Raw genomic sequence first — 23,176 nt, 5'->3', positions numbered from 1 at the left:
TGTTTTCTTTCAAATGCTTCTTCACCCGTTAGTTTCTGTCTGCATTTCTTCTTTATGTCTTCCTGTTGTTTTACAACTTTTGAAACCAACTCTTGATGTTCCTTAAATCTTCTTGCTCTTTCTTTCACATCCATTTATTTATTGGAAAATATCATTTAATGAATTGTAAAGATCAACAGGGAAATTTTCCTTTTCTTCATCATCCAAGTAGATGTGTTCAAATTAATCCTTTTCTTTAAATATTTCATCAAATTCTTTATTAACATTAATACGAGTTGTAATTTCTTTTTCACTAATACTTGTATCTGCTTTTCATACGTTTGCGTTGAGTTTCTTCATCAACATCAAAACCGAATGATAAAATCTTAACTCCGCTCAGATGTTTAATAATTTGTCTCATTCCTTCTGGATTAGTTTCTAATATCCCAAAACCACCAGATTTTAGTTTCTTTAACTCACTCTTACAATGTGAATATTTTTTTGTACCAAGAGAAACCTCCTCAAATATTTGACCTTCATTCCTCAATCGCATATGTTCCTCCCCTGAAATATAGTGATAATCTTCACCATTTAGTCTCCAGGTCTTATTGCTCTCGTTGTTGTTGATACAATGCATATCACAGGGTGTTTTTAAAGTAAATTTACAATATTCTCATTTGTACTATGCAAGAACCTTGATTTATGAAAGTTTTTTTCCAGAAGCAGATTTACCCACAAGATTTATAATAATAGTTGTCATTTATATATGTAATTGTTTATAAAACAAAAAAACATATCCCTTCATATCTCATCTTGTTTCACAACAATATATTTAGATTTTTCAGTCGTGTGCTTCATGTTATCCCCAAATTACTTTTTACTACATACTGTAGAACAATTATCTCTCCAAAAATTGTTTATATGTATTGAATTTAACTTGAATAAAATCAAAGTATTAGCATTGTTTCTGATGGAACGACGAGGAAGTTGAAAGTACGATTGACTAAGATAAATACAATTACAAGAAGAATGTCTCCCTCTTGTGTAGTAGCTATCCATTACCATTTGGTTTCTCTCATTAACACAATCATCAAAGATAACGAGGTTCTTTTTTGATTTCTCCAAATCTTGGGGAGAAGGTATATCATCCGTATTATCACTAAGAATACAAGTTATCATTTTTGATTTCTTTTTATATCTCTGTGTATCACAGAATAGTTGTATTATATCTTCAATATTATAATCATTTAGATTGTTTTGAAGTTTAAATAAACCGATTATATCTTCTTTTTGAAGACCAGCATTAAAACCTTGTGAGAGTAGTTGATACTCAGGTTGAAAACTCGACTTTGTGAAAATTATTAAATTATCAGAATCTAAAAAGTTGGGAGTCAGGAGCATCTTTAAAAGTACGCAGGTTTTTCCACATCCGCTTGAACCAACTATGAGACATCTTAATGAATTTGGAAGATTTTTATGATTGTTAAATTTTATCTTATTTTCCCAAATGGGTAAAAAAAATCATTCATTTATATATTTGGAAAACAGGTTATTTCATTTATTATTGGCTTTTTAGAAACTCTATATTTTAACCTAAGTTCAGGTTTAATTTCAAGATAATCCATTATTTTATTTATGCAATATCGTGTGTTGATATTTCCCTGAACATGAGAATTGTGAATAATATATATATCAACAATCCTTTGAACATTTCTCTAATATGTTCAGTTTCTTCCCTTGTAAGGAAAGGTATGTTATCACCCTCATACGTTACATTCATTTCTCCAATCAATCTTGTAAAGTAATTCATTTTTGGTGTAAATCTAAAAGAATTATTTTCCTTTTTATATTTTTTATTATCATTAATTAGAAGATAATCACAGAATATACATTGTTTATAGGCTTTTGACTCTGTGTTTAATCCCTGTCTTTCACACGCAGGAAAATTCTCAAATTTGTCATATGGAGAATCAGGGAATTCAAGAGGCTCAAAATCTAGCATATTTATAAAGTAAAACTTTACTTCAACTAAAATTCATCTTCGGTATCATCTTTGGTACTTTCACAATCATCTATAAAACTACTTTCATAATTATCATTTGAACACAAACTCTCGGTATCATCTTCGGTACTTTCACCATCATCTATAAAACTACTTTCATAACTATCGTTTGAACACAAACTCTCGGTATCATAATCACTCTCATAATCTTCAAAATCTTCAGTTGAATAATGATTCATATTTAATTAGTAGAAAAAAACATTACCATCGATACCTATATCCTTTTTTTCATTAACAGATTCAACTACTACATTTTTTATATTAAAGGTAATTTTAAAATGATCCTTAACTACTATTGAACGAAATGTCATTTCACCTGATATATTAGCATCCTTTATTTCATCAAGGATTTACATATTTAGGGTTGTTGAAAAAAATACAAATTTCTCCTTGCATATTACAGATGGTCTTTTCTTTTCTTTCTGAAGCTTCATCCATAAGGTTTTTATTTTTTGATACTTTTTCTTGTTTCATTGCTTTTTCTAGTTTTGAATATATTATCAGAAGGAGAGGAGAAACTTTTGTTGGAGATACTTTAATTGATGTTCTTCCAAATATACTAAAAGCCCTTCCACTGAAGGAAATTGAAGAACTCATATAATTCACCATAATTGCTTTTATCCAATAGTTGTTATATTTATCTTTGTTCAATTTTACATCGTTGACATATTTCTCAGTATCTTTAACAAATGAAGAGATTGATTGAAACTCGTCTTTTGTGTCTTGATACATTGTATTTATTAAGTGAAAAAAGTTGGAGGATAAAATGGTTTTAAGCACAGATTCACCTATAAATTAAACGAAATTTTCATCAAGAACATTTTATTTTAAGCAAAGTTTTATCATATAAATATGGTGAATACAACATACTGCGATGTTTGTAATCATGAATATAAATATTATAAAAAACACCTTCAAACCAACAAACACACAATCAATCTTTTCAAACAAATATCTCCACTTGACCAAGAAACAAAACATTGTGATAGATGTGATAATGATATTCTTTAAAAAAATTATAATAAGCACCTTCAATCATGCAAACACAAGAACAATGAAGAAAGGGAAGCTAAATTCTCCATTGGAAACACTGATGGGGCATTTAAAGGACATATAAAAAATAAGATTGTTTCGTTTTCAAGACCCTGGACCATCTTCAATCATGGAAGCTGTTGAAATGATTAAACAAAGTATTGAAACTATAATTAAAAACACATTAAGTGAAATGAAAACTTTTAAGTTTTATATGGGAGTAAAATTGAAAATGGTAAGACAAGACGATGAAACTACTCCCTATACAAGGACAAACCCTCACTTTATCTCATTTCAAGATTTTGTTAGATGTAATGTTTACGATGATCTCCAGAGACAAGAACAAGATGTTGATAACACTGTAATAGGTCGTGGATTTACTATTACAAAAATAATCTTTTTAGATATACACATCTTAAAATCAGATCCTCTTGAAGCTTCTTCTTTTATTTATTTTCCAAAAGAAATAAAACTTCAGAAAGCGGTTGTTAATATTCAAAACAAAGATAATAAATGTTTTCTATGGTCTGTTCTTGCTCATTTACATCCTCCACAATGCAATCCTGAAAGGGTTGAACATTATAAGAAATACGAGAATATATTAAATGTTAAAGATTTAAAGTTTCCAATGTCATTGAGAGATATTCCTAAATTTGAGAAAATGAATAATCTATCTGTTAATGTATATGGATTAACGGATACAAACAAAGTTGAGATATTAAAAATTTCAAACAACTATAAAAATGATGAAACACACATTGACCTTCTCCACTTTACTTCAAAGGAAAAATCACATTATGCTTTCATCAAAAATTTCTCAAGATTAACCAAATCACAACTATATAAGAGAAAATGTAAAACGTATGCTTGAAAGAGATGTCTCAACTCCTTCCACACAAAAGAACGATTAAATCAACATTCAAAATATTGTAGTAATCATAATTCAACCATAATCAATTTACCAAAAGCAGGTTCAAACATATCATTCAAAGATTTTAACAAATCTATAAAACATCCGTTTGTGATATATGCTGATTTTGAAAGTATCCTTGAAAAGATAGATATTGTTTCTCCAAATCCAAATAAATCATACACAAATAAATATCTAAAACATACTCCTTGTGGTTTCTGTTATTATATCAAATCAGCTGTTGGTGATGAATACAACAAGTTAGAACTTTATAGAGGACAAGATGCATCAGAGGAGTTTGTAAGACGATTGGAAAAAGACTGTATAAGACAAAGAAAAATAATGGTGATAACCTATAAACCAATGTCATTAACAAAGGGAGAGAAAAAGGAATTTAGAAAGAACAGTATCTGTCATATTTGTGAGGAGAAAAGTGAGGGAGAGACGAAAGTTAGGGATCACTGTCATCTTACTGGTAAATATAGAGGTCCAGCTCATTCCCGTTGTAATCTTAATTACAAGCCTCCAAATTTTATTCCTGTCTTTCTTCACAACAATGCTCACTATGACACACATCTATTTATAAATGAACTTTCAAAGACATCTGGAGATATTCTGCCATTCCTAACACAGATCAAAAATACATCTCATTCACAAAAACAATTCATACATCCCCCATAACCCATATCAGATTTCTTGACACATACAAGTTTATGTAAAGTCCATTATCTAAATTAGTATCAAATATTAAAAACTTCCCGAGTCTTAAATCATATTTCTCAAATCAAGAAATGATTGATCTCTTATCGCAAAAGGGAATATATCCGTCTGACTATATGGATTCATTTGATAAGTTTAAAGAAACACAACTTCCTTCAAGGGAAAGTTTCTATGGAAAGTTAAATAAAACTCATATTTCCGAGAGAGATGATACACAAGCTAAAAAGGTTTGGGAGAAGTTTAATAGAAAGAATCTTGGAGAATATCATGATTTGTATCTTAAAACCGATGTGTTGTTATTGGTTGATGTGTTTGAATCTTTTAGAACAGTCTGTCACAATAAAAATTCTTATGGATTAGACCCCGTTCACTAATACACAGCCCCGGGCTTGTTTTGGAGTTCTATGTTAAAAATGACAAAACTGTGGTGGAGCCATGCCCACGGGGAGGGGCATGATGATGATGCATGATGGGCGTGATGGTGGAGGAGTGGCCGTGGGGTTCGGCGAGGGATATGAGGTGTGCACGCCGTCTGAGGCGTCGTAGTAATGCTGGAGTCGGCCGGCTCGTGAGTGTACCGCGTACGGAATAAAGGAGAGCCGCGGGCACAGTACGCCCGCGCTTGCACTCGTGCAACACAGCCCGGCTCGACTGTTCCTCCGCTTCGTGTCTGCCTGCTAAGTATCTCCCAGTACAGTACAGTACAGTACAGTTGGCGACGAGGATCGGCGGATCGGCGTGTGTAAGGGCGGTTCCAAGCTACGGAACCAAGTGTCTCACGGAACATGGCGGAAGGTCGCGGCACGGCACACGGACGTGTACCCGTGTTCGGGGGAGATGAGTTCGAGTTGTTTTCTGAACAGTTGGGTTGCTACTTTCGGGCAAATGATGTAGAGGATGAAGAGAAACGCAAGGCGATCTTGCTCGCCTCGCTATCAACGGAGCACTACCGCCTGCTGAGTGATTTGGTGGCTCCAAATAGACCCAGTGATGATATGCTATCCTTTCAGGACATCGTGACGAAAATGAAGACCCACTTGGCGCCGGAGAAGTCGTTACATCTCGCGCGGTTCCAGTTCGATCATCTCGCTAAGGGTGGCGAGGAGCGCGTTGCGGACTTCGTGGCACGAGTGAAGCATTCGGCTGTGCCTTGCAAATTCACGGCAGAGGAGCGTCCGACAAGGCTCAGAGATCGTTTTATTTCTGGTCTGCGAGACGCGAAGATGGTAGCGGCTATCCTGCGATTAACCGACATCACATTCGACTCGGCGGTCGTGACTGCTTCGTCTGTCGAACAGACGCTCACGGATGTCCGTGCCATTGCTGGCCAGGACGCAATGAGTAGCTCCAGCTGGAGTATGGCAGCTAATCCCGAAGTCAATGCGGTAATCGCACAAGTGCCGCGAGTCACGCAGCCCGGAGTCCGAGCGGTGGCTCAAGTGCCGCAGGTCGCACACGCGCCTGGCGGTGCGGGACGAGGGGCACCGCAGCACGATCGCACCGGGAGCGAAGGGGCACCGCAGCACGGTCGCGCCTGGAGCGAAGGGACTTTCCGCGGCTGCTGGGGGTGTGGGGGTCCGCACCTGCGACAAATGTGCCCGTATAAGAACACCGTGTGTTTGCATTGTCACAAGGTGGGACATTTGAAGCGTGTGTGTCGGATGGCGGGAGCCTCCGTTGGGGTCTTGGGTGACGAGGTGCGAGAGGACCCCAGTGACCTGGAGATCGGCCTGCAACCGGGGCCTGACAATGCCGGCGAACCAGAGCGGGAGATGCAACCACGGTTGAGTCTGTTTTCCGTTGGTTCGGAGATGACGACGCCTTTCACGGTTGAAGTCGAAGTGAATGGCCAACCTACTGTGTTTTGCGTAGATACCGGGGCTGCGGTGTCGGTCATGGGTGAGCGGGCGGCTCGTGGTCTTCGCGGTATTCGCCTGGTCAAGACGGCCTTGTCGTTATACACGTACACCGGTGAAGCGATTGCACCGCTTGCGAGGGCCGACGTCTCAGTGCGCTACCGAGATCGACGCGCCCGGCTCTCGGTGTTCGTTGTACGAGGGGAGGGCCCCCCCCCCCCTGTTGGGTCGAGACTGGCTTGCGCACCTCGGACTGGGTCTCCGGTTCGTACCTCCAGATGTGCCGGTACTCTCTTCGAGGCCTTCATCGAGTACCGAGGGCGAGGCTCTGGCGGGCGGCGAGAGCCGTATCAGCTCTCGCGATGAGTTCCCGCGCTTCGCTCGCGATGAGTTCCCGCGCTGTGGCAAGGTTCGAGAGGCAATGCGCATCGGTGTGGTTCAGGCAGCTTCAACAGGTGGCGGTGGGCCCGTGGCGTTAAAGGGAGTCGCGAGTCGCAGCATCAAGTCGACAACCAAGAAGCGGACTCGTGATGCGGGTTGTGGGTTGTTGTTCATGGCATATGTGTTTTTCCTTGCTCTATTGATGCAGTTTAACGTTGTTGAAATAAATGCCAGCAGTTCTCGTGTAAAAGTGGATGTGACGGAGATCATTAAATGGGAATTGGGTTATGATCAATGTGATGTAGGGGCTTCAGGGACGGTGGTGGCGAATAAAAAGGTTGAGTTGGCCGTCCACTGTCCCGGGCCGCAGGTAATTGCTTTGTCATGTGCTGGGATTTTATCAAAAAAGCGCGCTGTACGGAAAAATGAATTTGCGATGCTTCGAGTATTATTCGTAATGATTTATAACGAGCCTATGATTGCAGTGTGGTTTAAGTGGAGTTGCTCCTGTCTAGCGGCCGTGTGGGTCTCGGAGATCGACTCGGCACCAAGACTGGTGCCCTGGTCTGCGTTACCTCCACCTCTGATTGCGAGCACAACTCGCTGTGTTCGCTCAAGGCTGTTTGGACGGGCGTTGGCGTCTCGACTGATGGTGGTGCGTGAGTTGTTTTGGCGCATTAAATGCATGCAGCCAGCGGCGCTATTCAGCGCCCCCGGCCAAGGTCTAAGGCTGGCGCCACGACTTCCAGATAGCGGGCTGCCGGCCTCGGGATGTTTATCTACGTCGGGTCTGCCTGGGGGGAGTGGGCCGGAGGCGTTTGATGGGGCCGGAGGAGGTTAGCTCGAGAGGTCGTTACGACCTTGGCCAGAGTCATGTCAGCATGGGCCACCTGGGGGGGCGTTTTTGCTGCATAATGCTGCTGTGCTTCTCATTTTGCTGCTTCATATCGGTAACGCGGTCAGACCTGACCTTTGCTGCTCCACTCGCTCGCATCGACACATTATATGATGTGGTGTGCTATTTTCATTTTATTTCCATGATTATTATACGAAGTCCTTCGTGTTCTGCATGCTTCTTATAATACTGATCATTTAATAATCATACTTTTAGGAGGGAGGAGTGTGGTGTAGCCATGCCCACGGGGAGGGGCATGATGATGATGCATGATGGGCGTGATGGTGGAGGAGTGGCCGTGGGGTTCGGCGAGGGATATGAGGTGTGCACGCCGTCTGAGGCGTCGTAGTAATGCTGGAGTCGGCCGGCTCGTGAGTGTACCGCGTACGGAATAAAGGAGAGCCGCGGGCACAGTACGCCCGCGCTCGCACTCGTGCAACACAGCCCGGCTCGACTGTTCCTCCGCTTCGTGTCTGCCTGCTAAGTATCTCCCAGTACAGTACAGTACAAAAACAAAATTTGGAATTAATCAGTGATATAGATATGCTTTTAATGATAGAGAAGGCTAAAAGAGGAGGAATATCTCACGTATGTTCCAAGAGATATGCTAAAGCAAATAACAAATATCTTCCTGATTATAATAAGAATGAGGACAACTCTTCTCTGAACTGATGTATTATGATGCTAACAATTTGTATGGGTAGGCTATGTCTCAATCTTTACCTTATGGAAAACTTAAATGGGTTAAAGAAAAACATTATGAAAAAGTTTTACTTGACATTGTAATCTCCTCTCAAAAAGAATTGGATGAAGCTGAAGTTGGATATTATTTTGAGGTTGATTTAAAATACCCAGAAGAACTTCATAACAAACATAAAGACCAACCTGATGCCCCTGATAAAGAAAGTCCAAGAAAAGAATGGTTAAGTGATTACCAACAGTCATTTAATATAAAAGGTAAATCTCCAGAAAAACTACTTACAACATTAAATGATAAAGAAAGTTATGTTTTACATCAAAGGAACTTGAGACAATATTTATCTGCTGGGTTGAGAGTGAGGAAAATTCATCGAATTTTGATAATTAAACAAAGTAATTGGTTAAAGAAATATATTGATTTTAATACAAAAAGAAGAACAGAAGCAAAAACAGATTTTGAGAAGAACTTTTATAAATTTATGAATAATGCTGTATTTGGAAAGACTATGGAAAATGTTAGGAATCAACAAAACATAAGACTTTCTACATCTTGGAAACAGGCTTCAAAGTTAATTAATAGACCAAGTTTTGAACGAGTGGAGGTGTTTTCAGAGAACTTTTGTGCTATTCATTTGAAAAAAGAGAGAATTGAAATGGATAAACCGATTTATATCGGAACATCAATTCTTGACTTGTCAAAGTCGTTAATGTATGACTATTACTATAATAATTTAAAATTAAAGTGTAAGGATAATGTGTCATTGTTATATATGGATACAGATAGTTTTATATTAGAAATTAAGACAAGTGATGTACATAAGGATATGCTTGATAATATTGATATGTATGATACAAGTAATTATAAGTCTGATAGGATGTTGTTTTCATTAAAGAATAAAGAGGTTATTGGTAAGTTTAAGGATGAATTGGGTGGAAAGGTCATGAGTGAATTTGTGGGTTTGAGATCAAAATCTTATGCTTTTACGTATATTGATAATAATAACATTGAAAGATGTGATAAGAAGCTTAAGGGAATAAAGAAAAATATAATCAAGGAAACAATAAACTTTAAACATTATTACAACTGTTTAACCTTAAAGAAGGAAGAGTACAGAAAAATGAATACAATAAGAAGTTATAAATATCAATTATATACAGAAGAGATAAATAAGAACGCATTAGGAGCTTTTGATGACAAAAGATATATTTTAGAGAATGGAATCAAGAGTATCCCTTATGGTTATAAGTATAAGTGTTAAGGGGCATCTTTTTACTGATTTATAAATGATAGAACCAAGCAATAACCAAACCAAAGAGTGGAGATGTAATCAGCCTTGGTATTTAAATGGGAAACATAACAAATGTGAGAAACATCAAATAAGTATTATTGAAAAAATAACCGGGGTAAAAGTAAATAAAACAAATAAGCGGATAAATTTAATTACAAATAAGTTGGAGGATGCAAAGGAAAAAATAAATATCCTTGAATAGACTGAAAACTTTGACGGTTATCAATTGAACAATGGAAAAACAATTTACTACAATCTCAAAATGATATGTGGATCAGGAGGTGGACAAACAAGAGCATTGAGAGAAATTTATCATTTTATTTCTGCACAACAAGGACACATAAACCAAGAACCAAGTTCTAAAATAGTATTTGTGAATATATTCGATGGTGATAAATGTAATGGAATAATTAATTTATTACCTCGAATCAAACATGGACAAATATTCATTGGATCACTCTTTGAGTGGAGTAAGTAATGGGGAAGAGATTGATCTCCTCTTTTGACCCCATGGACCAAGAGTCAGAGGGGGTCTTGAGACAATTTAACATGAGCTTGTATGGGAGAAAATCATTCTCCTGTTTAAGGTTTTTAAAGGGGTTGGCGTAAAGGTTAGCCAATACATTTGTATGGGAGGGGGAGAAAATCATTCTCCTCTTTTTGTCCTGACGGTCTCGAGTCAGAGAGTTCTCCCTATACATTTGTATGGGAGGGGGAGAAATCAGTCTCCTGTTTTGAGGTTTTCAGGGTTTAATTGATAGAGTTTACCCCGTTTTCCCCATTAATTTGCATGGATGCCTCAGAAACCCCATTATTCCTCCACTAACAGTAGTTAAGTTATTCATGTGTTATGGTCTTATATATATATATATATATATATATATATATATATATATATATATATATATATATATATATATATATATATATATATATATATATATATATATATATATATATATATATATATATATATATATATATATATATATATATATATATATATATATATATATATGAGCCTGGTGTTGGCGCAGTGGTTAGGGCAGCGGCTTGGGATCCATAAGATCCTGAGTTCAAACCCCGTTGGGCCACTGAATTAATACACCAGGGGGTTGACTCAGCCTGTCATCCTTCTGAGGTCGGCGAAGTGAGTACCAGTGTCCTGGGCCGGTGTATACCCCGGTTAAAATAGGTGTACCATATCCCTGTGTCGTAAGAGGTGACCAGGGTTGCGTCAGGAAGGGCATCCGGCGTAAAACATGTGCCAAATCACTATGCGGATCACACGGATGATCTGCTGTGGCGACCCCGAACGGGAGCAGCCGAAGGAAGAAGAAGAAGATATATATATATATATATATATATATATATATATATATATATATATATATATATATATATATATATATATATATATTGTTACGGCTGTGGAAATACGCAATACATCATAAAGGGTCCTCAGGTGAGATATATCGATAAGCTCATGTGTAGTTAGCCCACACCTGTTGTCTAGAGGGAATATGTGTGATTCATCTGTGCTGCGATGCTTTGAGTTCGCCATTTTTCTTTCTCTATCGTTATTTTGGACCATTAAGTCACCAACAACTCAAACACAACCACCTTTGCCTCTTTACCTCCACAACTCCATCCCGCAAACATCGCTTCACCGCCATTCCCAAACGACGCCCGCCAACCACCAAACCACCACAGCAAACCCCCCCACCACCTTCGCCTTTCTCCTTCCACAACCATCGACCCCACCACCAGTCAACGCCAAACGTCATACTGTCCAGGGCCCGTTCGGTAATTGCTGCCGAACGCGTCCAGCTGCGGGTACAAATGGGTGCCTTTTCAGGAGAGGAATTCGAAACAGGAAGGCTTCACGCCCCTTTTCCTCCGTCCGGCGTGCGATCGGCCACGTAACTCGAATCGCAACGCGTCACCCACCAGAATGGACAATTCAGTCGTGACCCTTCGGGAACTACCGCCAGGAGCTATTATTATTATTATTATTATTATTATTATTATTATTATTCAGGACTTCTTCAAGAGGATTGTTGAGAAAGTATATGGGGGAGTTTTCCAGAGGGTCCTTTGGAAGAGACATAGTGAGAGTGTGAGATATGCCAGGAGCAATCATTACAACAATGTTATGGTGAAGAGTCCAGACAGTGACAAATTTTTCATCTTGCTGCACAATGCTCCGACTATGACAGACCTAAAGATCATGTTCGACACAGGCACAGGAAACAAGAAGAGGTTCATTGATATCAGTGAAATATCTCATGGCTATTCTCAACAGCATTTGACAGCATTGATGGCACTTCATGCCGACAGTGGTTGTGATACCACGAGTGCTTTCAAGGGGTAAGGCAAAGTGAAGCCATTGAAGACCCTCTCAAGGATGCCGAAGTTTGTGGAAGTTCTTTCCAGGCTGCGAGACACGTGGGATGTTTCGAGGGACTTCGTGGATAATCTCAATGAGTTCACTTGTGCTTTGTATGGAAGATCTCGTGTTCGAAGCGTAGATGAGTTGCGATTCTTGAGAACGAGTGAGCTGTGTGCCAAAGATGATGATCATCTCACCCACTCAAGTAATGTTGACCTGGCTACTCATCCTCCATGTAGAGAGAGTCTGGAGCAGCACATCAGGAGAGTGAACTACCAGGTTGGGATATGGAAGAACGCCCACATTGCCAACCCTGATATCCCTGATGCTGGTGACTGACACGGTTGCACACTTGTCAACCAAAAACTGGAGCCTCTCTGGTATGAGGGGTGTGTTCTCCCACAGCAGTTGACAGATATTGCTGAATCAGTGAACACCAGTGATGATGGAGATGATGAATCAGATGATGACAGCATACCAGAGGAACAGGAGTACTCACCTGGTGACAGCTCAGAGTCTGACCAAGATTGAAGAACATTGCTGAACCATTATCTGTTGACATTGATTGAAATGGATGACAGTAAAATCTCATGATATTGTTACTTACCTGATGAATACAATGAAACTGTATGATCATGATAATATATCAACAGAAATATCTTGAAATATGTATATGAAAGATATACTGTGTTATTGCTTGGTAAAAGGAACAATGTTACAGACTGTTATTACCTACTATATGTAAATATAATGTTGGTTTCAATCATTGTTTGTAATCAGAATTTGGGAAATAAGGATGAATGTTGCACATTTATATGTATTGTAAAATACATTACTGTATTATTTAGAGTGGGAAAGAATATACCAGCGATATTAACATGAATAATGTTCTCAGCAATTTATTTTATTTTTAAAACCCAACCCTGCTTTTGATTTTGTGAATACCGTTCTGTTGTTTATAGTGTGATAACATCATGTGTGTTCATAAATCTGGATTAAATTGTATTTGGATACTATATATATATATATGGATAACAAATTAAGTCAGATTCTTATTCTGGATTATTTGGCAGAAGAAAAAAAAAAGTCTTAAAAATAAGCTTTATTGAAACTTCTACAACGCAGTAATGAACGGTTAATAAGACGATACAGTACATGTACTCAACATGTTATATAAGCTCTTGGATATATTAATTTTAGACACATACATGGAACCAGCATGAGATTATGTTTCATATATAAAGCCATAATATGTGTAGTCTGACAGTGTAATGGGTCGTCGAGAAGCCATTCTGATTGGGTACGGAAATCGCTTTTGGCACAAATGACGAAAATTCATTTTTGAGGGTTCCCCTTTTCATGAGGATAAAACAGGTAGTGCATCCCAATATTTTCAATGTTAACATTCAAATTCGTATTCAGCATATCCAGACACTTAAAAAAAAAACATAGTTTTGTTGGGAGGTGGGGGGGGGTGCATGGTGGCCCTATCTAGCCCATGGCCTATCAGGAATGGCTTCTGTCTGGCCACTCTCACATAAAGCCTCGATTTGTGAAGTTTTGCAGAGATTGTTGTCCTTCCGGCAGGTTCTCCCATCTCGGCCAAGGAACTCTGTGGTTCTGTCAGAGTGGTCATTGGGTTCTTGGTCACTTCCCTGACCAAGGTCCTTCTTGCTCTGTTGCTCAATTTGGTCAGATGACCAGCTCTATGAAGAGTCTGGGTAGTTCCATACTCTTTCCATTTCCTAATGATGGAGCTCACTGTGCTCTTGGGAACTTTCAACTCTAGAGATTGTTTAATATTCTTCCCCCAATCTATGCCTCTTCACAATTCTATCTCGGAGTTCGACGGACAGTTCCTTGGACTTGATGGTGGAGCTTCTGCTCAGACATGCACTGCCAACTGTGGGACCTCGTATAGAAAGGTGTTTTTCTTTCTAAATCATGTCCAATTGAAATGGCCACGGGTGGACTCCAACCAAGTTGTGGAGACATCTCACAGTGGATGCACCTGAGCTCAATTTGGAGTGTCATAGCAAAGTGGGTTGAATACTTATTCACGCAAGACATTTCAGCCTTTCATTTTTAATTGTTTTTTTATTTCGAAAAACACGTTTTCACTTTGTCATTATGAGGTATGTTGTGTCGATTGGTGACAACATTTTCTACATTTAATCTATTTTAAATTCGGGCTGCAGCATAACAAAATGTGAAAAAGTCAAAGGGTGTGAACATATATGTATCCTGCGTCAGAGTGGCGACCCGTCCAGGATTGTGCCAAATAGCCCAGGAGACAGTACATAGTATGGTCCCAATGAAATGGAATATACACCTGTGTGTGTGTGTGTGTGTGTGTGTCCACATTGGAGGCTCGCAAACACAACATGCCTCAGTGCTGGGATCTGTGATCCCACAAAAAGCCAAAAGGGTGGTAAGCTGAACTGCATTCATAGACAAATTACCCTGCATTCGGATTTACCTTACGGTTCCCCAAGTTAATTCCAATTAAGCCAAATTCGGCAGTAGAATGCATGTATGAGGCGAAAGATGGGATAACGTCTCTTACCTTTATTAAGGTTTACTTTTGATGATATAAGAGAGATATAGGGAGAAGAGGTGGATGGGACATGGGGAACGAAACAAACCAAGCAGCATGACAGACACGTATCGGGAGAGAGGGATATGCAAACATATATCCAACTCAAGAAATAAATAATCCTAACCAAGCTATGGTGCCACACACCACACTCTTATGAACAAAGTGGAAGCAGGCGATAACTTTCCACTTGCACGATGGCTGTCTGTGGAACAGAAGCACAATTGACGGTTGGTGGGACAGGAGCATGATCAACAGGGTGAAGGTGTTGTCGCATGAGTTGCATTCTGGATCGGGACACAGCACGAAGAGAGACACTCTCCTCGTCCTTCTCCTTCATCCCAGCAAACGAAAAGCAAGCTTGAGAGAAAGAGACAGAGACAGAGACAGAGACAGAGACAGAGACAGAGAGAGAGAGAGACAGAGAGAGAGAGAGAGAGAGAGAGAGAGAGAGAGAGAGAGAGAGAGAGAGAGAGAGAGAGAGAGAGAGAGAGAGAGAGAGAGAGAGAGAGAGAGAGAGAATGTGCGCGTGCCAGTTTTTACCACTCTGGGATCGCCCATGTTGGTCCCCATTGGTCACTGCTCGAGATGGGGGTGGTATTTTTCCTACCCACCATCCAGAACCTTCCCACAGGTCAGGGGTCAGGTATGGGAGCATATGCCAGAATAGCGCGTCGCTGCGTCCACTTTCCACCGGTACTCCAGGGGCCTCCGTCTGGCCTTCCCCCAGGCAGATGCCAGGCCCATCCCCATCTCCTTGAGATGATGGTCAACCTGCTGCAACCACGAGGCACGAGGTCGGCCCATTGGCCTCCTCCACTCACGAGACTCCCTCGCTGAGAGAATCTGGTGAGCAGGATCAGCGTCAGGAAAACGAGCCACATGTCCATACAGCTGCAACTGACGCTCACGGACCATGCAGGTAACAAATCTCATCCGACTCTCTCTCAGAAACCGCTCGTTGGACACAAAATCTGACCAGTGATAGCCAAGGATTCTCCGAAGAGACCTGGTACCAAAGGAATTAAGTCTCCGTCTCAGATCCTTGGTCAGAGTCCAAGTCTCACATCCATAGAGCAAGACTGGAAGCACCAAGGACCTGAAGACTCGGACTTTCATCCTCCCGCAAAGGTACCGGCAGCGCCACACCCCATGATCCAGTGAATCCATGACTCCCCAGGCACGACCCAAACGTCTATTGACCTCTGACTCACAGCCAGCAGAGACATGAATATCACTGCCAAGGTAAGTGAATCTCTCTGCGACCTCAACATCCTCACCACAAACAGACACAGACAGGACAGCAGCATCCAAGATGTCACCCAAAGCCTGGATCTTAGTTTTGACCCAAGAAATCCGTATTTCCTGCCCCCATCCAGAACCTTCCCAATGACAACAGCATCTCCAAAATTCTGAATGTCTTTTTTATCTTGATATTCATCGAAGGCTCATTGATAAGGTTGTGCATAAATCATGTGCTGAATAGGAAAATCAGTAGACATCAGTACACTTACATATTAATTTTAATATGGACAAACACACAGAGCACACGGGATTTCAACCCGGCTTCCCAGCATCATGAGCCATCGATCAGTTCAAGTGGCAATGCAGAACAGGCCGACACGAAATGCAATCCACATTTCGGAACAAATATTTACCAGCATCACCAAAACTGTTTTCAATGAAACTAACCTCTTTTTTCCAGTGGCTTGCGGCCCGTTTGACTGGTGCTGGTGGTCAGACGTTCGGCCAATTTGTCCTGCATGACTTTCAGGGAAGCCAGCTGGTGCTGCTGGTGACCGATGGTAGTGTTAAGCCTCTTCAAAGCAGCCCACAGATAGTGGGAGGAATTGGTCCGATTTAACTCAAAAAGCCATTCGCATTCTTGGTCCACAGTCTGTGGTGGGATTTGTGTGCAGTTAAGGAATTACAAATCAATACCAAGAGGAAGAATTAAGTGTAACAGGTGTGGTCGGTAGTTGGTCAATTAATGATACACAAGTATGGCTCAGTACTACACATTATTTATTAGTAAACAGGTAGTCTCACCTTATTATCACGATGACAGGTCCGCCATTTTTGATGGAGCGTAGTCGTCATTTCATACACTGCACGTCCAGTACGTCCGTATCTGCCAGCATATTGCAGCTTTTTACCCTCCTCTGCAACTTCCTGCTGCGTAAGCTCACCTCCAAGTGCCCTCACAGCATCCCTCAGGCCTCGAATCGAGCCGTTTACAGTGTTGAAGCTTAACCGCAGCAATGTCAACTCCCCTTGTAATGCCTCAACACCTTTCCCAGTAGGCCCATCGACTTTCATGCTTTTATTTAGATGAGAAATAAGACGAAAGTTCTGATGAACCCTGTCTGAGAGTTCATTAAAATGGCGGAGCCACACATCGCCACTGTTACACGGGCCTGGGTCACAAAGCCGTTCGAGGGCACGAATCCGAGAATCTAGGTCTGACGGACGAGCCAGACCGTCTGGAAGTGATGGATGCAGTGCTGCACCGGTGCCAGCTGCAGGCCCTGATCCTACAAGTCGACCCTCAAGAGCTGATATTCTTCGTTCACAATCTGCAATTTGTGCGAACGCTGTCCGACAGCATTGGTGACTCGTGAGACTGGCATTGCCTTGAAAGCTCAAATCAACACCACCCAAGTGTGACCCAGGTAATGGGTGCAGTGAGTGACCTTCTACCTCGGAACGGAGGTTGCCGAGGTCGGTGAGGATGGAGGAAACCGAGTCGTTGAGGTGTTTGCGCAAAACTGCTGCTTCTTGATGGGCTTGCTGGGTGAGGAGGATGAGACGGGATTCACAAGGGCATGCGTTACCATTGACCCTCTCCTCAATGTCTGTCATAATCTGTCCTGCACAGAAAGACAATAGGATAGATATTAAATGTTTTCATTTGCCGCCACATTTTGACAGACAACTGATAGAAGTGCAAGGGATGATGTCTGTTATGTATGCAAGACTAGTGGACTTTTTCATCCACCAAGTCCCTTGACTCTGGTTTCCACAATGGTCTTGTACCTTTCCCTTTTCTCAGCTTCCCTTATTCCTCCCTCCTTACCAACTCCTCTGTCTAACTTGTCTTCGTTTACTCACATTTACTCTTGGTAGGCTCCTCCGGCATTGAATTTCCTTGCAAAGGAACTCAAAATATACAAAGTTATTTTTCGAAAAAGCTTGTTGTCAATTTTTGTCATTTTCAGTAAAATAATTTTGGTACATTGTACACAATGTTAACATTACGTCAACTTGAACGCATCTTAAATGGCAAACGCCCATCCGCTTCTGTTTTGTACTCGAACTAAACTTGACGGAAACAACAGATTAAATAAAATTTTAAAAAGAAGTAAAATTTATCAATCAGTATTCTTCATTTCCTCATAATGAAGGTTTGTTGAAAATTGATGAGAAGAGCTCACTCAAATGGTAAACTAGAAACCATCTCAAGATGCAGGTGGACAAAATGAAGAAACACAGAAATGAGAAAAAAACAAGTTCGAATTGCGGACATACCCCGTGGGAGTTCATTTGGACAACTCTCAGGTGAGCGAGAGCGCGGACGACGGATGGTTTTGAAATTTGGTAAAATTTTCATCGCATCAGAAAAAGAAACCAGAACACTTCACAAGAGTGAGGCTCGTTTCATATCATCATTTGCTACTGAATTTTGCGTTGGGCATCGCCAAGCGCATTTACCTTTTTTTTTTTAATAACAATTTCAAGAAAATGGGCCGAAAGGGCCGTTTCTCGGCACAAAGGGCCGGAATCGCACTTTGGGCTCAGTTAACGCCTGGGGAATGGTCTCTAGAATATACCTGTCAAGTTTGGTTCGGTTCCGTTCACTAATAACTGAGAAATAACAATTTTAAGAAAATGGGCCAAAATGGGCCGTCCCTCGGCCCGACGGGCCGCAATTACACTTTGGGCTCAGTTCATGCCTGCATATATGTGTCTAGTCTAGTATATATGCCTGTCAATTTTCATCGAATTCTGTTCACGAATAATAGAGAAATAGACAGTCAAATGAACTGTCCACAAGAAAAGAGAGAAAGCAAGCGGCGCTTGGACCCCTTGGGGTCTTCCACCCAGGTCAGGTCAGGTATGGGAGCATGCGCCAGAGGAGCGCGTCGCTGCGTCCACTTTCCGCCGGTACTCCAGGGGCCTCCGTCTGGCCATCCCCCAGGCAGATGCTTGGCCCATCCCAATCTCTTTGAGATACCGAGGCAGATGTCCAATCTCCTCCTTCCACCCCACGGGGTAAAAAATCCGCTGTCTTGAGTCGTGTAGCGGCGGATGAGCAAAGGGCCATTGTATCGACTGTGACGTTCTTCTTTGACATTTTGACCCAATTATTAATTGGTCTTCTCCATATTCTCAAAATATGAAGCTTTGTTGAAAATTTGATGACAAAAGCTCAAATGGTAAAAAAGTTATGGCCTGGACAGACACACAAACACACACGCGTCTCCTGCAGCGGGGGTGGACGGCCTAATAAATAGCAATTCATAAGAAAAGGTTTGTTCCAAACTGACCAGGCACACGACGATTGACTCATGCGAATCCCCCAGGGGATTCATCTCATTGTCACTGGAGTTGTGCACAACAGTCATGTCAGACCTACCTTGGAATTGAGTGCAAGGCAGTGTGGGATTCATCTGACATTAACTTCAATCACCCGAATATCTCAGCCTGCAATCGATGTCGAGTGCCTGAGCAAATCGACTGCGATTCATCAAAAGCAGTGTTCATCATATATCTGTGTTCCTCGCAACATCCGCAATGGTTTTCTGCACATTAGATGTCTTCTCTGGCCAGGGTGACATGGACAGTTTACATTTCCCTCTTCTCAAATCTTAAAAAAGCGAGTTTGTTGGATTTTTTAATTTAATTTTAAATACAGGTACTGTAATTTGAAACGGGGAAACTGTGCCAATGCATTTGAAGTCCACCTGTACAACACCAAACTGTGGGTTTCCCATTTCGAGTCACATACTGGGCTACCTGGGATGGGGCATACCGGGAGCTCCATATTCCACATTCTCCCTGAGAGCCTGATCAACCTGCAGATACTCACCACTTCCTCACTGAAAAGCCGACAAAATGATCCCTCCCCAGCTGCTATTCATTCTACCTACACCTGCAGTGCATGGTACTTGTGTCCCTAAACGAAGACTTGTGGTGTGCCTACCTTCTGGGACCTGCATACATACTGAACATTGTAATAACCAAAACCAAACATAATCCTTTCTTCACAACACAAAACACGCCACATGCTTTGCTCTCATGGCCGCTCTTGCCCGTCACCCATACCAATTCCTCAAGCAGAAGTAAAGCATGGTGAGTCATGACAATGGGAAAAGGTAATTTTAACACAAATCCAACTACCACCACTGGGGAGCCCTTTCTACACCGGCAGTGCCTGCTGCGGCCATTCTTCTCATTGTATCCCATGCAAATTTTAAACCCAGGGCTCTCTTCCAAAACTGAGAGCCCATTAATCACAGCAGACCATCTGTAGAAGGTTAGGTGTGCCTCTCCGGGCCTTCCGCATCATTCCAATTTAAAGCCATAATGTTCCTCAGATGCTCCGGTGGTTGTCTGGTGGGTTGTATTCGTACCTGGTCCATGCGGATTGATTCACATCCATAGACCAGCCCAGCATGGCAGGTCTTCACATGCTGGCTGTCCTCGAGCCTCAGCGAGAGGATGCTAGGCCACAAGCCTGAGCGGTCACCTACTCAGATCATTAGTGGGCCTCAGTGGTTCCGCCAATGTCCAACCCACAAAACCTCTCCCTCGTGGTCCTCACAAACACAATGACAGGCACACAGGAGGAACTAACTCGACCACCCAGAGGTCTCAAGCACCTCCAGGGTCGGTGACCCTATCAGCTTGAGACACTCGCTCGGACAGTGCTCCGATAGACAGGGGATGGCACTTGTCACCAGACTCTCCATGTGGACCGGGTCGTACCACACCATCCGTGGCAGGACCATACATCCATCCATTGGGACCATACTCTGTGCCCAAGAGCCCAGGACACTGCTTCAGCAGCACCGACGCTCTGTACACAATCGTGGACGGGTTGCCACTCCGACGCAGGATACTCAAATGGCTCAAACATCCCAGCAAGCTGGTACTCATTTTTCTGACCTTGTGGCAGGACTCCATGTCCAAATCCTGCCAGTGAAGCTCCCCAGCTGCCTGGTAGAACCAAATCTCCCCGGGAGCAATCTCCCACGAGGCCGACCTCATTAACCTCCCCGGTCTGAATCCTTCAGCTCGGGGACAAACTCCCTTTAAGGTGGCTCAATTTTTAATTTACATTTAAAATTGTGGATGGACACTATGGCCCCATTGTTATTATCAGCCCTTTTTGCCCCTCCCTGCCTCCACTGCTGGCTTTGAGACTCTTACTTTCCCAACCTTTCTACATTTTCATGAGCCTCCAGCTGCTCAGGGCCGACATCTCCTACCTCGGCATTCAAAGCACAAAAACATATCAATTCCAATTGGGAGCTCAAACTGACAAAGATCCACATTGGCCTGCCTCTTTCTAAGTGCCCTACCCCTAAACCTTTTCTTTCTCATCCGCTGCCCCGTGGTCACTAACACACACCCTGTCTGTGGTGAGTCAACAACTATGGGCGCCGAGTCAACCCTTACAGGGTCCACCTTGAACACCCGGGTAACCGGCATGACCTTCGTCGACACCAGCTCACACTTCTCTACAGGCGTAGCCTCACTCATCAGCCCAGGCTTGGACCCACTCACCGGCAGTCCGACCTTGCTTTCACAATGAGCAGGCTCGCACACTGCCCCACACGCCGCAGGCTCAGAGACATAGCTCGCCATCTCAGGCTTGCACGCTGCCCCACACGTCACAGGCTCGGAGACATAGCTCACCATCTCAGGCTCGCACGCTGCCCCACACGCCGCAGGCTCAGATACATAGCTCACCATCTCAGGCTCGCACGCTGCCCCACATGCCGCAGGCTCAGATACATAGCTCGCCATCTCAGGCTTGCACACTGCCCCACACGTCGCAGGCTCAGACATAGCTCGCCATCTCAGGCTCGCACGCTGCCCCACACGTCACAGGCTCGGAGACATAGCTCACCATCTCAGGCTCGGCCGCTGGAACATCCACTAAAGCCGGCATCTGGTCACACCGTAATGGTCCCAGGTGTGCCAGAAGAAGCACTGCTGGGTCTAACCGCACACTCATGAGTGCCGTACTGCAAATCACGGAGGTTGCTTCATACACTACAGGGCCTAACTTCTCTCCTCAATCTTGCTCGTCACGTGGATGGTCTCTTCCCACCAGAGCAAAGCAACATTCACACCGCTGTGATGTTCTTCCAGTTACCAAACAAATGCATCCCTGTGGAATTTTCTTTCATTTCTAATCCACAGAACAAACCACCCATCCCACTTTTTATCTGTGCCCGCAAAACCTCGTTTTATTTCTTCTCATTTTTGTTTTCTTTCATTTGTTCTCCGAATGCTCCAATTTTCTCTTCTTGTTTGTTAAATTCTCCCTTCATGTCTCTCATCCATCATTCAATTATGGCCTGGATGAACGTCGCGCCAGGTTCCTGACCGCCACTCACACTCGTAGGAGAAGGGCTTCGAGAGACGTCAGGGGAAAGGGATGTTCCTATCCGATGCCCCTCACCCTGGTTTGCCTCCGACCACACGTTCCTCAATATCCGCCATTTTGTCCACTATTTGAAAATAAAGTGGAGAGACCTTTTGTGAAATTGAAAATAAAATCTTTTAACTCTTAAATATAATTTTTTTTTCTTTGGGGAGGGTGTCAAGACGAATCCCACACTCTTGATTACCAGATGTCACGTCAGAGAGCTTCCATTAACACAGGCCACCTGCGCTGGCATCTTTTGTCCGAGGAAACGGCCAAACGGATTTTAATTAGTTCCTATGTTCACTTGAATTGATCTACTCTTTACCGTTCCCCAAGGTCGCCAGGACGTAGACGAACCAAAACAGGAGGTAGATGGATCGAACATGTTTCTTACCTTTCAATGGGTTTACTAATAAAGAACATGGGGGGAAAAGGAGGACAGGATGAGCAGTCAGAACAGTCCAAGCCAGACCAAAAGACACAAAGAGGGAGAAGGAAACACACAAATGTAAATACAAGGATGACAAATAAATAAAACCGCACACACACCAAATTCCACAAATTACACTTATACAAACAAGAGAATTTAAGGCGAGGACTTTCCTTTGGCGATGTGCAAGGTGGAAGGTGATGGTGCAGCTCAAGAAAAGCATCCACGTTTCGGAGAGCCGTCCTCTCCGAGCAACAACAAAACAGAGCGCCAGA

General features: G+C 42.3%; 1 protein-coding gene across 1 annotated transcript in view; it reads right to left on the bottom strand.

The window, feature by feature from the left end:
- Positions 1–23,176, bottom strand: part of LOC147009554 (EMILIN-1-like) — a 76,455-nt gene that overhangs the window by 15,360 nt on the left and 37,919 nt on the right. The window contains exons 7-8 of the mRNA XM_085863374.1: positions 16,861–17,681; positions 16,504–16,708 (exon numbers count right to left, since the gene is read on the bottom strand). Coding sequence (XP_085719500.1) covers positions 16,504–16,708; positions 16,861–17,681 — 1,026 coding nt within the window. The remainder of the gene's footprint in view (positions 1–16,503; positions 16,709–16,860; positions 17,682–23,176) is intronic.

This window comes from Eptatretus burgeri, chromosome 17, assembly GCF_056783735.1.
Source record: "Eptatretus burgeri isolate ZD-2024b chromosome 17, Ebu_testis_v1, whole genome shotgun sequence".
NCBI lineage: Eukaryota > Metazoa > Chordata > Myxini > Myxiniformes > Myxinidae > Eptatretus > Eptatretus burgeri.
Note: the sequence above shows the minus strand (reverse complement) of the source record. Positions and strands in the feature narration are given on the sequence as shown.